Here is a 15,264-nt window from a genome sequence, read left to right as displayed (position 1 = left end):
TTACTGTGGCATAATGTTTTCTGAGTTAATATTGCTCTTAGCAAGAATTCAGCAAACTTCCCTTGAATCAAATGCATGGTGTCTGATACTTTCTGGGGCTCCAAAATTATGATTATCATATCATTTGTACTAGCTGAGTTCTCCCCAGTTTTCCCATAAAGCTCTAGAAAATGCACCAAACTGAGTCTCAGTTGGGAAATTCAAGGAAAAAAAAATCACGAGTCATTTTCCCAGTCTGGGGCTGCATAAGGAGATAGAGAGGTATGGAGATGCTGGGGATGGAGTCCAGTAGGGAAAGCTAGCGGGGCTTTGCAGGGCAAGGACCGTTAAGATGCTGAGTAGCAGGGCTATAACAGAGCCTAAACACACACCAAGAAGTCTGACCTTGTGCAGGGCATAGGAACAGACACCAATGGGCAGCTCAGTCACTCACTACACAATTCTAGCTCACAAATCTATAGCCAATGGAGGAAGAGTCTTGACCCTAGGGGTAGTTTTTCAGGGTGAGGCATTTCAACAAGAATCAAGTTCAGAAGCAAAGAGCACCTGTTTAGCTCTACATCCCAAGAATGTAATAGGGTCCAGCCTGAAGCCGCATGGAAACATCAGGGTAGAAGTTTCAGGTTAAAGGGAGCCTTCAATTCTACTCCTCTGAACCTGCAGAACTTTCCAAATGGCTGATAAAGGCTAAGCAGTCTTATGAAACTCCAAGCAGGAGCAAGCCCAAAGTTATGTTGGTTTGACAAATCCAGATCAGTAACTTTCAGAATTCAGATTAGGAGAGCAATGGTCAGACTTCTGGAATAATAAAATAATAAAATACTCAAAACCCACAGAGAATGGCACAAAGAATAAAAAAGGCCCATGCTTAGTCTAGACAATTTCCACAGGTGTACATAAAGCCTCGTCCAAAAATAAAGTCTGAAGCCAGGAAGTAGGCAGGAAGAATGAGTAAATTTAAAAAAATATCCTATTATAAAGAGTTATCATAGAGAAAGTGATGATCAAGACACACACTCAGAAGAGAATGACTGCAAAATATTTACAAATAAACTCTTAAAAAATATAGCTTATGCTGTATTCAATGGCAATTCCTGTAAAAAGATGAAGCTAGAATTTTAAACCAGAATATATACAAAGATGAGCAGAGAAATACATTTCATTAAATAGGGAAATAGAAAGGAAAGGAGAAAATGAAAAGGAGGAATAAAAGGGGGGATTAGTATTAAGCAAGTTGACTGAGGAAGTTAGATTGAAAAGAGGAGTCTAAAATAATGAGAATCTATTCTTGGGTTCTGAGTGAATGAAGAAGAACAAGAGGAGGAACACCGTAACAGAATCAGATTATACCAAAATTAGGGCACACTAGTAACTGAACTTACTCATCCTGAGATTTACCTTTTCTACCTTATAAAGAGACTACAGGAAATAACATAAAAAGAAAAAGTATAAGAGAATAGGATGAAGCAAAGTATACAATTTATGACCAAAACTATGAATATAAATGAAATAAGCTTGTCTACAAACTCAAGAGGATTAGAAAGCAGAAAGTATGTTTATAAGAAACCTATTTGAGGGGCAGCTAGGTGGTACAGTGGATAGAGCACCGGCCCTGGAGTCAGGAGTCCCTGAGTTCAAATCCGGTCTCAGACATTTAATAATTGCCTAGCTGTGTGGCCTTGGGCAAGTCACTTAACCCTATTGCCTTGCAAAAAACCTTAAAAAAAGAAACCTATTTGAAATGAAAAGATTCACAGACTGCTAAAATAAGGGCTAGAATAAATTCTACTATGATGTGGCTGGAAATTTAAAAGTTAGTAGTCTTGATCTCAGATAAGGCAACATTAAAACAGACTTAAAGGAGAATAAGGAATTATATTTTCCTGAAAAGTACAGTTTATAATAAATTATTATCAGTTCTAAAAACATGTACTAAATGGTATATCAATTAAATATACAAAGGAAAAATTAAATGAATTATCAAAAAAATAAGTAAAATTATGAATGGGAGAAGTTCATCCCTTACAGACTTAGATAAATTTAACCAAAAAGCTTAATCAATAATTATAAGGAATATAATTTAATATTGAAATAAAATGAAATATTTTAAAATGTAAATTATTTTAAAGTATGATAAAAATTATATTCAATAAGAGGCCACTGAAGAAACAATTAAAACTCATTAGAGACTAAATAACATAATATTTATAAATCACAGATTCATATCACAAATCATAAATCACAGAAACAGTCAGCAACTTCAATAAAGATAATGCCAACAATGAGATAATATATGATCATTTTGGGGGGTGCAGCCAAAGTAGTTCTTAGGAGCTATTTTATATTTCTAAATATTTTCACCATTAAGAGAGGAAGAATAGACCAAAAAACTGGGTTTATAACTTTAGAAAACCCTAGAAACTAATTAATTGAAACTATATATATATGTTAATATATATATAATTAAACAACAAAATGGATATCCTGAAAAATCAAAGAAGAGTTTAACAAAAATGAAAGCAAAAAAAAAAACATCATGGAATTAACAAATAAAGTTTGAAGCTACTTTCTTGAAAATCATATAGAGAAATCATTAAGTCTATTTTTAAAAGGAAGAAATCAAACTGTTTATTCAAAATGAAAAAAGATTAATTCATAATCAGAAAAAGAAATTAGAAATTATTTTGCTTAAACATAATACCATTAAAACAATCTAAGTGAAATGAATAAATATTTACTAAAATATAAAATGTGCAGAGCAATTGATCAAGAAACAGAGGACTCAAATACCCTGATTTCAGAAAAAGAAATTGAACAAGCCAAAAAAAAAGGCTTCCAATCGAAAATAATGGACCAGATGGATTTATAAGTGAATTCTAAAAAGACTATAAAGAACAATTAATTCCATTACTACAAAACTTGTTTGAAATAGTAGGAAAAGGAACCTTATCAAATTCCTTTTATGACACAATTATAGTCTTGATACCTAAACTAGGGAGAATCAAAAATAGAGAAACTATCAATATCTCTGGGAGAAGGTGTGGATAGTACTCTGGGTTCAAATACAACCTTAAGACATTATAGCTGTGTAATTCTGAGTAAGTCACTTAATCTTTCACTGCCTCAGTTTTCCCATCTATAAAATGAGAATAATAAAACCCTACTTCATAAGGTTGTTATGAAAATCAAATGAGACAATATTTATAAAAAGCATCTTACAATCATGGTTTATGTTTTAGTCAGTCATTTTTCAGGTGTGTTTGACTCTTTATGACCTTATTTGGGGTTTTCTTGGCCAGAAAACCAGAGTGGTTTGCCATTTTCTTCTCCAGTTCATTTGATAGATGAGGAAATTGAGACAAAGAGGGTTAAGGGACTTTCCCAGGGTCACACAGATAGTGTCTGAGGCCAGATTTGAACTTAGCAAGTTGAGTTTTCCTATTCATTGCATCATCTAACTCTTTACATATAGTAGATGCTTAATAAACGATTTCCCTTTCTCTATTGAAAGATAATGCATATAGTAGATGCTTAATGTTTATTCCCTTCTCTACTGAAGATCAATGGAAACTTTTTAAAATAAAATATTAGCAAGGAAAATTAACTAGTAAGGAAAATATTAGCAAACAACATATCCCAAACTTTATACACTTTAACTAGGCTGAATTTATACCAGGAATGCAGATCTGGTGTAGTATTAAGATAATTACAAACATATTAATATCTACACCAACAAAAATCATATGATTATAATAAAATGCAGAAAGTTTTTGACAAGATGTAAAATCAACTTCTCTTAAAACATTTAAAAATATTAAAACAGATTTTCCTTAATAATTATATTTGAAAGTCACATTATAATTTAACATATAATTATACCACTATAGTTATGATCATGAAATGTAGATAATTATTGTAAATATTATAACATCATTAATATAAAATTAATATATAAAACAAATAGCATCAGTATCTATAATGGGGATAAACTAGAGGCCTTTACAATACTACCAGAGATGAAGCAAAGGTGTCCACTATCACTATTACTAAGTGACAGAGTACTAGAAATGCTAGTTATAGATAAGACTCAAGAAAAAGAAACAGGAATTGAAAATAAAGAAAAAAAATCACTTTTTTTAGATATTATGGTTTAATTGGAGAACTCTAGAGAGTTAACTAAAAATAAGTAAAGCAATTAACTTTAGCAAAATTTATATAAACTAAAGTCACATAAGTCATCAGCTTGCTGTGTATTACTGATAAAATAAAGAAAAAAGGGAGAGAAATTCCCTTCACCATAGGTTATACATAGTAAAAAATATTTGAGATTTCTTTGCCAAGACACACACAGAAATTATATGAATACAAATATAGGCAGATCTGCATAATGGAAGAAATATGAATTGCTTATGAGTAGACTGAGTCAAAAATAATAAAAATGGCATTATTACCCAAATTAAGTTATTAAGTTTCATACCAAACTACTAAAGGATTACTTTATAGAGCTAGAAAAAAATAATAAAAAATGTTATTTGGAAGAATAAAACACCAAGAATCTCCAGAGAACTAATGAGCAAAAAAGTGGTAAAGAAGGGGAGGTCCAGCAGTCAAATATATTACAAAGCAACAATTCTGAAAATGGAGAGGCTAATGAGTGGAACAGATTAGGAATATAATATACAGAGGCAAATAAGCACAGTAGCCTAGAATTTGATAAAGCAAAGATTCCTATTATTGATACTTATTATTCAATAAAAACTGTTGAGAAAATTATAAAGTAAATTGACAGAAACTAGGTATATAATAGCATCCTATACCATATGCCACAATAAGCTCAAAATTATATATAACTTAGAAACAAATGGTAACACCATGAATAAGAGGAACAAGGAAGAAATTACTTATCATGGATCACAGAAGTTAATACAAATAATTTTGATATATAAAATTTAGAAGTTTGTGTACAAACAAAACCAGTGCTGCTAAAATTAGAAAAGAAGCAGAGAATTGGGTAAAAAAAAAATTGTTGCTAGTTTCTCTGATAAAATGATCATCCCTAAGCTATATAAGGAACAGAGTGAAATTTGTAAGAATACTAGCCATGGGGGCAGCTAGGTGGCATAGTGGATAAAGCACCAGCCCTGGAGTCAGGAGTACCTGGGTTCAAATCAGGTCTCAGACACTTAATAATTACCTAGCTGTATGGCCTTGGGTAAGCCACTTAACCCCGTTTGCCTTGCCAAAAAAAAAAAACCTAAAAAAAAAAAAGAATAGAAGCCATTCCCCAAATTATAAATGAATGAACATGACAAATGAGAAATAATTCCTCAAATGATAAAAGGACATGAACAGGCAGTTTTCTGAAGAAGAAACTCAAGTGAAAAACTGCTCCAAATCACTAATACTTAGAAAAATTAATTTAAAACACACTCAAGTTTTTACCTCATATCTAACAGATTGGCAAAACTGAAAAAAAAATAAAGGAAAATGATAAATGCTAGAGGGGGTTGTGGGGAAATGGGAATTCTAAAACATTTTTGAAAGAGCTGGGAACTGTCCAGGCATTTTGGAAAGTATTTGGGAACCATGCCCTCAAATATTGTTAAACTGTGCATACCCTTTGATCTAATTATAACAGTATATGCCAAAGCATACACAAGATATTTCAAAATAAACATAGTATATTCCAAAGATGTCAAAGTAAGAGGAAAAAGATTCATATGTACAAACATATTTGGAAAAACTTTTTTTTTGTGATTGCAAAGAAGTAGAAATTGATGGGGTATCATCAGTTGCAGAAGGCTGAACAATTTTATGTAAATGATGAGACAGTTTAAGAAAAACCTGAGGGGTGGCTAGGTGGCGCCATGAATAGAGCACCAGTCTTGGAGTCAGGAATACCCGAGTTCAAATCTGGTCTCAGACACTTAATAATTACCTAGCTGTGTGGCCTTGGGCAAGCCACTTAACCCCATTTGCCTTACAAAAACCTAAAAACTAAATCAATAAATAAATAAAATAATTACCTAGCTGTGTGGCCTTGGGCAAGCCACTTAACCCCATTGCCTTGCCAATAAAAAAAACAAAAAAACTAAACTAAACTAAAAAAAAAAAGAAATGAAAAACCTGAGAAGACTTTTATGAACTGATAGAGAAATTAGCAGAAGCAAGAGAAAAAATATATAATAACAATATTATAAAGGCAAACAAGTTTGAATGTCTTGGGAACTCTGATTAGATGTAACTAACAATAATTCCAGAAATGTGCTACCTAGCACTTGACAGAGTTGAAGGATTCCAAATGCATATTGAGATATATATTTTTTGGATCTAGCCAATAAGCACACTTGTTTTGCTTTATTATAAATCATTTTAAGGAGAGTTTTTATTCTTCTTTTTCTCTGTAGAGGATGAGGAAGTACAAGGGGAGAAGACGAATTTTGCTGGTTTAAAAAAATTAATCAAAAGAATTCATTGAATCTCAAGGTTTTTCATATAGGTTATATTTTATAAAATTATTTACATTTTTTTTGTTCAAAGTCAAACTGCACAAACACAAGTTATCATTTGACTTTTAATCATTTACAATGTATGTGTATGAACATGCACAAATATAATTTTCTTATCTTCATTTCCAGCAAGATGAGTCATAAAATAAATCATTGAAATATAATAACAAAAGTAGTGTACTGGAAGAAAATTTGATAGAAAATTCAGTTGATTTGCCATTTTAAATACAACTTTCATTTTTAGATGACTTTAAAAAGGACTATATATACATATATCAGATTTAAATACTTGACAGTGGCTTGTAGGAGTCTTCAGGAGTAAAGCACAGCTTTGATTAGTTTACTTTGAAAGGGCAGATAATTTAATATACAATCTTTTTTTATCTTTCCAAGATTTACAGTCCTGAGTGTTGTTATCATTCAGGTTACTAGATTATAATATAGTGTAATATCCCCATTGCAATTCCTTCCTCAAGTTCAACCCAAACAACAGAGGAACCTCATTGGATCCATATAGTGTTGTCTCTTTCAGTTCTATGGGATTCCACTGTCAGTTCCCCAAATGTAGAAAAAAACTGCTCCATTTCTTTCTGTAATATATCATTTCTTTTCTCTGCATCTTCTTTTGCTCTCTCAGCATTTCTCATTTTGATCTCTACCATGGTAAACTTTTTCCTCTCCTGATCCAGTTCCTCATGGAGAGTCAGCATTTCCATTTCCAAGGTCAAGTTTCTTTGCTCCAAACTGCAAGGAGGGAAAAGGCATAGAATGTAGTCAGTAAAATGGAGAAGGGATCAATGATCTTGCACAAATAACACAATGCTTAATCTTCCCCTCCCCTCATATTCCAGAAGAAAAAATTCCAGGAGGTTTGAGTGTTTTGCTTTAGATGAACCCAAGTCATTTGAATTCCAGTGCTTAAAGCTACTAGGATTTGGTCTAGGCTTTCTCACAATTTTCTTATCTGCTTTAATTACTGAATAGGTAGGTGTTGCCTCTGACAAACTGAGACCAAAGATTTTAGCTTAAACAACAGGCTAAGATTTTCCCACCGCAGCCAGGGTCATATCTCCAGTCATCCTAACTCATATCTGGCCACTGAACCCAGATATCTCTGGAGGAGAAAGTGAGATTGGTGACAACATAGCACCCCTTCATTCAAATCCAATTCACATACTTGTCATGGCATCACCTCCCTGATGTTAATGGTCTCCTTTGAGTATGAAGGACAAGCAATAACATTAGATAACAAATCAGGTTGACCTAGTTTTCATCTGCAGAACTAATCTTCTTTTAAAATATATTATTTTGCTTGGTTTCTTTATATTTTACATGGTGTTGGAACCTTATTATCAATTTGTTCTTATATCTCTGTGGAGCAGAGTTTAAAGATGGAATGACACTAACTATCATGTAGTCAGCTATTCGCAAGTCAGAAGAGGATACTGGAGTAATTTCACCTGGATCATAAGGCTTCTCAGGAAGGTGAAATTTCAGGGTTTTTTTATCTTTAGGAAATGAAAAGGATAAAGTCTGAACAAATACAGCTGAAGGATATATTTGCTAAATTGTAAAGGAAAAATAATTAATAGGGAAGCTATTTGATACTGGAATTCTTAAATTCAATGTTAGTAAAAGTTATTCCTGAACCTTTTCTAATCCATCCCCCAGTTCCATACTATTAAAAAGCTAATACATCAAGTGGCCTTTTAATTCCATCTGAGGAATTAATCTATTACCTGCAATTGCATATAGGATCCTTGAGTTGAGTAAACAAAGAAATTGTAATTTAAGGTCTCTAGAACTATTCCCAAATACTACTGTTTTAAATTTATTCCTTCTACTTCTAGGAATATCATTTCCATTTATGACTCTATGTGCATGTGTTCTTATTCAGAATAATTATAATAATTATCAATAACAAATAATTATTATTATATAATAATTATTAGATTCTTCTCTACCCTCTTTAAACAAAAAGTTGTATTGGTGTACACAGGAGCATCCATCATTCCTGATGACAAAAGGTAAAATCATTTACTTTCCCCAATCTGTAGTCTCATGATGCCTAAGGCCAGTAAGAGAAGGAAAAGTGAATATAATAAAATAAGGAGCCTTAGAATTCTTTCCAATTCTCAGGTATGGAAACTGAATTCTGATAAGTTAAATGTTTTTTTCAAGCTTTTACGGCTATTTAGTGTCAGAACTGGAATCCAAGCTAAACCCAAATTTGTTGCTTTTTCCATTGCATTCATATAATGCAGCAAACTCACTGAGTCATAGTTTCCTTTCCTATAAATTGGTGATAATAATATCTGAAGTACCTACCTCATTGGATTGTTATGAGTCTCAAATAATATATTATTAAACTTTACAAACTTGAAAATGCTATCATTACTAAAACCAAAATTAACACGATGCATACAATAATCTTTGGTCTTCTTAGCCCAGGCCTAAATTTTTTGGAACCTGGGGTCAATTTTGTCCCCAAATCTGTTTTCCCAGTTAAAGTACTATTCAAATGCCCAGATAAATAGTTCCATAAGGAAATTCCTTCCTGGCATTTCTTAGGAAATGTATATATTTCTCAGAATCATAGAAAAATAATCAATTGAGAAATTAGGAAAAAATATGATTATTAAAAGCTAAAAATCAATATAAAGACTCAATTGTTTCAAAGGAACATTTGGACATCGTCAAAAGCAAGAGACAGAAACCCTGACATGCAAAGTTAAAGGTTAAGGTTGATATATTTGGAAATTGGGAAGAGAAGTGGTCTTTATCTAAGCAGATAAGCTTGCTTATAACTGGTACAATGTTTAAGTGTGTATATTCACAACCCTGTCTGCTCCTGGTGGGTCATTCTTTAGATTTTTTTTTTTTGCAAGGCAGTGGGGTCAAGTGGCTTGCCCAAGGCCACATAGCTAGGTAATTAAGTGTCTGAGGGGATTTGAACTCAGGTCCTCCTGACTCCAGGGCCAATGCTCTATCCACTGCTCCCCCTAGAGGCCCCTGGTAAGTCATTCTTGTAAACAACACAGTAGTAAGTCTATGTGCATAATGTGTTTTACTGAAATTGTATGAGTAGTATTAAAAGATTAACAAATTTTGGAAACAAAATAAATTTGTGAAGTTTTAAAAGTTTAAAGTTTTAAAATATAGCAAAATTGTCAATTTAAAAAGTCTACTTTGTCAGGTTATATTCAGATAACTTAATATTCAGATCTCTTAGCAGGGTTTTCTAAATATAACCTGGCATTTGGGGGTGTTTAAATAATCATTATAGGCTACATTTATTTACGAATACTATTATGTTCAATATTTTTATTTGTTAAACAAGTTAAATAATTCCATAAGAATGAATAGGAAGAATGTTGGAAAATAATATTAAATACGTTAAAAGGCAAAAGAAATCATTGAATTCATTGCCAATACTCTTACTGGTTCATACTAATAGTAAACCTTGCAATTATTTTTATAACTTTTTTTTAACAAAAAAACCTCTTAAACTTTTTCCTATAACTATCATGGAAAAAATGAGTTATTGATTATTTTTATGGTAAGTCATTATTATTTAAAATAATAAATGTTATGAAAGTACAGAATAACTTATAATTTCAGAAATTCCAGAGAAATCCCAGAAATGCTTGCTTTTTGCTTCCTAAATCTCAATGATTAATATCTGTCAGGAATTCAGAAATAGTAGCCCAGATCCATTGCAAACATGTCTAGTCTGGTTATGAAGATTATCCTTTCTCTTTGTTCTTTATTCTGGCAATTTTGTCTAAGAAAGTTTTTAACACTAATTACTTTAAATAATATAAAACATTTTAACTTTAAGAAATGAGAGTCCAACACACTTGACTTTATAATTTTATCATTGTTGGCAATTACTTCTACTAAGAACAATCAACCTAACTCTTCAGCCACAATTCCTCTTGGTTCTGCTTTTTGCTCCTTCCTGCTCTTGGCCTCTCTCTCCACAGAGTCCCCCCAACCTTCCCCTAGAATCCCTGGAGGCTATGTTTACAGATTCCACCTACCTTTTTATCCTGGATTCATATTCTATTTTCTGTTTATTGATCTCCTGCTTCAGGTTAGAAACCAGGGTGTGCAGAGCACTGGGGCTGCTTGGGTCAAGCCCGGCAGCATGGCTCCTGAGATCGCCCACACTCCTCCTCTTCTCCAGTTTCTTCTCATCATCTCCAGAGTAGGAGGGCTCCTCAAGGGAAGACCTGTCCAGGAATGGCCCTTCCAGGTTTGCGCCACAGAAGTCATGGTCTGCACAGGAGGTGGAATGATCAGAAAGAGAGATTTCCCCCAAGGAGACCGAGCAGGCAGCGCTGTCCAGGCTCTGCTTGTCCTCTGGGGTCTCCATAGAGAACTGCTGATGGACATTGTCATAGGTAGAGAGCCTGTTGGCATGGTCCAGTTCTGCTGGCTCTCTCTGCCTGCTGTCCCTCAGGGTCACGTAGCTGTTGGGTGTCCAGCTGGGGCCTCGGCTGCTCACTGGGCCTCCAAGGGGGTCAGCGCTCCAAAGGCCCATGCGGACTCCTCCATTCTGCACACTACAGGTTCCCATCCTGGTACCTGCCCCTTTGATGGAAGTTCTTCTAGTCTGCAAACTTCCACTGGAAGAGTACTGGCTTTTCTCACCACTTTCGGTGTTGCTGCTGCTAAAGGATCCATTGGTGACTATGCCACTACCTTTATTAAAGGCAGGATTTTTTTTCACGGTGAGAATAGGACTCTTGGAGACGTCACATTTGTGCATGATGGTCCCTGGTAGAATGACGTGGGGCCCACTGTCCATACTAATTCTCTGAGGAGACTCAAGCTTCTCCCAAGAGCCCCTGATGTTTGTGTCTTTGCTATGACTGCCCTCCTTATTCTGTAGCTGGTTAGTCATTGGTTTCTTCTGAACTCTATTGCTATTGTTGGACATGACCTCTACATCTCTGGAGAAGAGTTGCTTGTGTTTGCCAATCATCACAGACATCAGTTGTTGGACCACAGCAGTTCCTGGAAGAAAATGGCAAACGAGTAAAACGGTTTAGAGAGAATATTGAACCTTTCCCCTGTTGAGTGTCATTCACTCGCTGTGAAAATTGTGAAGGCCAGTAACTTAGTTGTTAAAGAAAAGAAGAGGTAGATTTAGGAGATATGTTTGATTTGACATTTGAAAAGGAGTCATCAACTCAACATTTCAAGACCGAAACAAAATAGATGTCCATCGATTGGAGATTGGCTAAATAAATGGGAATGCATGAGTGTGGTGGAATATTATTATGCTGTAAGAAGTACAGAGATTGGAGAAAACACCTCCTTACTCCTCTGCACTGGTACAGAATACTGACTATAAAGTCTCCACCCCCATCCCCCACTCCCACCTCCATGTAATGATTAGTTTTTCTGAATTTTTTTCCCCTTATTCTTCTTTTTCTTTTCTTTTTTTCCTTTTGGAAAAGATAGCTTGTTTTATTTTAAGTCTTCTCAAAAGGACAATGGGGAAGGATAACAATTTAGGTTTCTTTTGAATATTTTTGAAAGAAGGGTATTTCCATTTTAATAAGGTATATCACATTAAGGAACAGGCAAAACCAATATGCTAAATGCAAATTTTGCTTCTGTGTAGGAATTCACTTTGGAAACTTGAGTTTTAAAATAGGGTTTTTATTAGTACCTTAATATGCAATGCAGAGGATCCCTGAAATGTTCCCATACGCTTTAAATAATGTTAAATGTATTTTTAAAAACTCCCTATATTTATATTCTCCAATTCTATATTCCATGGATTATGATGAAGGATATGACAGACATAGAATCAAGACTTCGGAAGGTAGCAAAAAGACTGCATGTGTGTCTTCTTTTTATAATAGTAAAGGATTAGTAAAATAGTTGTCCTTTGATAGGAGAATAGCCACAAAAAATAGAACTATAGTACATGAATATAAAGGGATATTTACATGGAGCAAAAAATAATGATGAGTTATATGAAGTGATGTAGTTTCTAAGCTGGTCTGGGTTTTTTCAAACAGATTTGGAGGTTGCAGAGATACTATATCATACTTGAACTGAGTCACATGGGCCAATTTTGAAGATTTTGTCCAGGCCATTTCAAGATTTAAGTGTCTAGACTGGTCCACTGCAAACAAACCTAAGGTGATACCCAATCAACTTTAGGCAGATTTGGGGGCTAGCCCTGACCTTCTACGGGCAAGTTCAATTTATCCAAGCCCAGAACTCCATGAGGAAAGCCCAGGCCATCTCAGACTCAACAGTTGGTTCTGGGCTCACCCGGGAGGTCACAGTTTGCAATAAATATTAAAAGTCTCAGCTAAAACTGGAGTATCTGAAACAAAGGACAGGAGGGAGGCAAGATAGAGTGTTCCAGACAACTTTTCTTCTAGAGAAGGCACAGAAAAGAATATCAAGATGTAGGCTGGGTTTTGCCTCAGAGGTTGGGGGTGCTCTAGAACAGGACATTTTGGGTAGAGTAGGACTTTTTTTACAAAGAGGAAAAAGAAAGTCAAGGGTGGGCTTTGGCAGGAAAATATCCAACGTTAACAGCTTTAAAGTTTGACCAAGAAGAGTCAGACTGTAAGTCAACGTGCCAAATATTTTCCAGTGATAGAAATTAGGCAAGCATTTACAAAACAAAGGAGCTCCAACATCAAGGTCATGCCGCCATATCCAAAAAGGAACATCATTGTCCACTGCTAATATTCTTCAAACATACATTATGAAGAAAGGGGCAATGGAGACCTCAACCTTTGATCCCTCCCCTATTATATCCAAGCTATTTCCAAATCTTGTCAGTTTTACCTTGATAATGTCTCTTGGTTATCCTTCTCTCCTCTGATAATGCTATTCACCACTGTAGGCCCTCATCATCTCACACCTGACTATAGCAATAGCTGCTGGTTGGTCTCCCTGTCCCAAGAGGCAGAAGTGAGAAGACAGAAAATTTCCTGTCTGGCTCAGTCAGCAAAAAATCTGGAGTTGGGAGATGAGTTAATCCTCTTGGCTTCCCTGGCTTTCTTCAGAACACCATCACTAAAATTTCACTTTCTATGAGAAGCTTTTTCTGATTCCACTTAATTTTGGTCCTTTCTCTCTTCCAATTACTTCCAATGTATCGTTTCTATATCTTATCAGTACATAGCTGTTTCCATACTGTCTCCCCTATTAAACTGTGAACTCCTTAAGAGTAGAGATTTTTTTATTTGAAATTTTTTTCTTTCATTATAGTCCCAGTACTTGACATAGTGGTAGTAGGTGCTTAATAAATAAATTAATAGAGATTCCAAAAATTTTATATATATTCCTCTCTTCATATCCTACAATGTTTATGGAAATATTTATTTTATTTGATGTTTGTTAACTTCAAAATTTTTTGAAAAGTCAAAAAAGTTTTAAAAAAAGAACATGGAGGACTGCTAGGTGGCACAGTGGATAAAGCATCAGCCCTGAAGTCAGGAGTACCTGGGTTCAAATCCGGTCTCAGACACTTAATAATTAACTAGCTGTGTGGCCTTGAGCAAGCCACTTAACCCCATCTGCCTGGCAAAAACCTAAAAAAAAAAAAAAAAAAAGACATGGAACTCTCTGTGGCTGTATTCAAAATCCCTGTTTACTATAGTGGAAACACATTAGAAAACCCTCCCTTTTTACTTCAACATAAACATTAGGAAATATTATCTCTCCAATCTAAAACACTTTCTGTACTTTTCCTTTTAAGAGAGTGGGAAGAACAAAAATTAAGGCCTTCCTTTGAAATGAAGTAAGGGTGTCAGTTGAACAACTCTTATCTAGATAATATCATTGCTTCCCAACCCACTTGAAGTGACTGTTTCATGATCCCACCCAAGAAAGTATTCTCTTTAGCATTTAAAATATGGGTCATAGGAAGGTACTTTTTCCAGTCCTTAAGGGGAATATACCAGGAAGGAACTGAGTAGCTAAGAAATATTGATAATAATAAAATGTATTTTGACATTTTCCTTGTCAAGATTTCTAGAGATGTTACCTAAAATTTTCTAGAGGCAGAGAGTCATGTTAAAGGACAAGGGGATTATGCCATTATGCCAGTTTGAATCTCTCTCTCTCTCTTTCTCTCTCTCTCTCTCTCTCTCTCTCTCTCTCTCTCTCTGCTAGAAATGAGCTGGCTGTATAGTAATGATAAATTAATATTGTTTCCAGACTTGAGCCTAAATCAGAGAAGATTATTGTATTGATCTCTTCCTCCTTTGGTACTATTTAGACAGAAACTCCCTTCCTGGTCACTCTTTCCCTACCTCTGCTGTATTCCCTATTAATCTATAAGATCTTTGAGATCAGGGTCAGCTAAAATGCTATACTGAGTATTTGCATGCCCAATATCTGGTATTATCTTTTGAAAATAGAAAGCATGTAATAAATTTTTGCTGAATGAATAATTGGTTTATTCCACCATAATTAGGCCATATCTGGAATACCATGTTTAGGTTATCGCATTATAAAAGAAACAAGGACAAGTTAGATCATATTGAAAGAAAAGTAAATAAGTTGGTAGGAAGAGCAAAGATTATGCCATATGAGAATCAGGGGAATGTCTAACCTGCCAGAATTGTCTAATCTACAAGAAAAATTTCTGAGGCAGAACTTTGAGCCAACCATTTATTAAAGGGACCAAACTTCCTTCAATGAATGGGACTTCAGATCTTTTCATGATCTGAGATTCTCCCTATCCCCAGGGCCTTTCTTGGGGCTTGAT

General features: G+C 34.5%; 1 protein-coding gene across 4 annotated transcripts in view; it reads right to left on the bottom strand.

The window, feature by feature from the left end:
* Positions 1 to 6,351: 6,351 nt before the first annotated feature.
* Positions 6,352 to 15,264, bottom strand: part of ARHGAP24 (Rho GTPase activating protein 24) — a 103,494-nt gene continuing 94,581 nt past the window's right edge. For 3 of the 4 annotated variants that reach the window (XM_074228589.1, XM_074228590.1, XM_074228591.1), the window contains 2 exons: positions 10,553 to 11,531; positions 6,352 to 7,253 (listed from right to left, as the gene is read on the bottom strand). In XM_074228589.1, the coding sequence (XP_074084690.1) occupies positions 7,010 to 7,253; positions 10,553 to 11,531 (1,223 nt within the window). In that variant the 3' untranslated portion in view covers positions 6,352 to 7,009. The remainder of the gene's footprint in view (positions 7,254 to 10,552; positions 11,532 to 15,264) is intronic. The other variant, XM_074228588.1, reaches the window with a different exon arrangement.

This window comes from Macrotis lagotis, chromosome 3, assembly GCF_037893015.1.
Source record: "Macrotis lagotis isolate mMagLag1 chromosome 3, bilby.v1.9.chrom.fasta, whole genome shotgun sequence".
NCBI lineage: Eukaryota > Metazoa > Chordata > Mammalia > Peramelemorphia > Peramelidae > Macrotis > Macrotis lagotis.
The sequence above is the reverse complement of the archived record's forward strand: the minus strand, read 5'-3'. Positions and strand labels throughout refer to the sequence as shown.